Here is a 411-nt window from a genome sequence, read left to right as displayed (position 1 = left end):
ATGATAATGATGATGATGATGATGATGGATGGTGATGATGACCAATGTGATGATGATATCGACGACGACGGTGATGATGATGATGGTGGTGGTGATGATGACGACGACGATGATGATGATGATGATATGATGATGATAATGACGATGTTAATGATGATGATGATGATGGTGATGATGATGATGATGGATGGTGATGATGACCAATGTGATGATGATATCAAGGATCATGATGATGATGATGGTGGTGGTGGTGGTGGTGATGATGACGACGACGATGATGATGATGATGATGATGCCGATGATGATGATGATGATAATGATGATTCCGATGATGATGGTGATGGTGTGGTGGTAATGATTATGATGATGACGTTTCTTTTATTAGGTCAGGTGGAACTATCGCAGTCATAG

General features: G+C 40.6%; 1 protein-coding gene across 1 annotated transcript; it reads left to right on the top strand.

Annotated features, from left to right (window-relative positions):
* On the top strand, positions 1–411 carry LOC138336627 (uncharacterized). The gene has a single exon (XM_069286150.1). It carries the CDS (start codon positions 1–3, stop codon positions 409–411), a length of 411 nt encoding a protein of 136 aa, XP_069142251.1.

Source organism: Argopecten irradians, chromosome 12 (genome assembly GCF_041381155.1).
Source record: "Argopecten irradians isolate NY chromosome 12, Ai_NY, whole genome shotgun sequence".
In the NCBI taxonomy this organism is placed as follows: Eukaryota; Metazoa; Mollusca; class Bivalvia; order Pectinida; family Pectinidae; genus Argopecten; species Argopecten irradians.
Note: the sequence above shows the minus strand (reverse complement) of the source record. Positions and strands in the feature narration are given on the sequence as shown.

Bases quoted from the DNA above. Each gene is read 5' to 3' on its own strand.
- LOC138336627 (XM_069286150.1), top strand. From the start codon at position 1: ATGATAATGATGATGATGATGATGATGGATGGTGATGATGACCAATGT.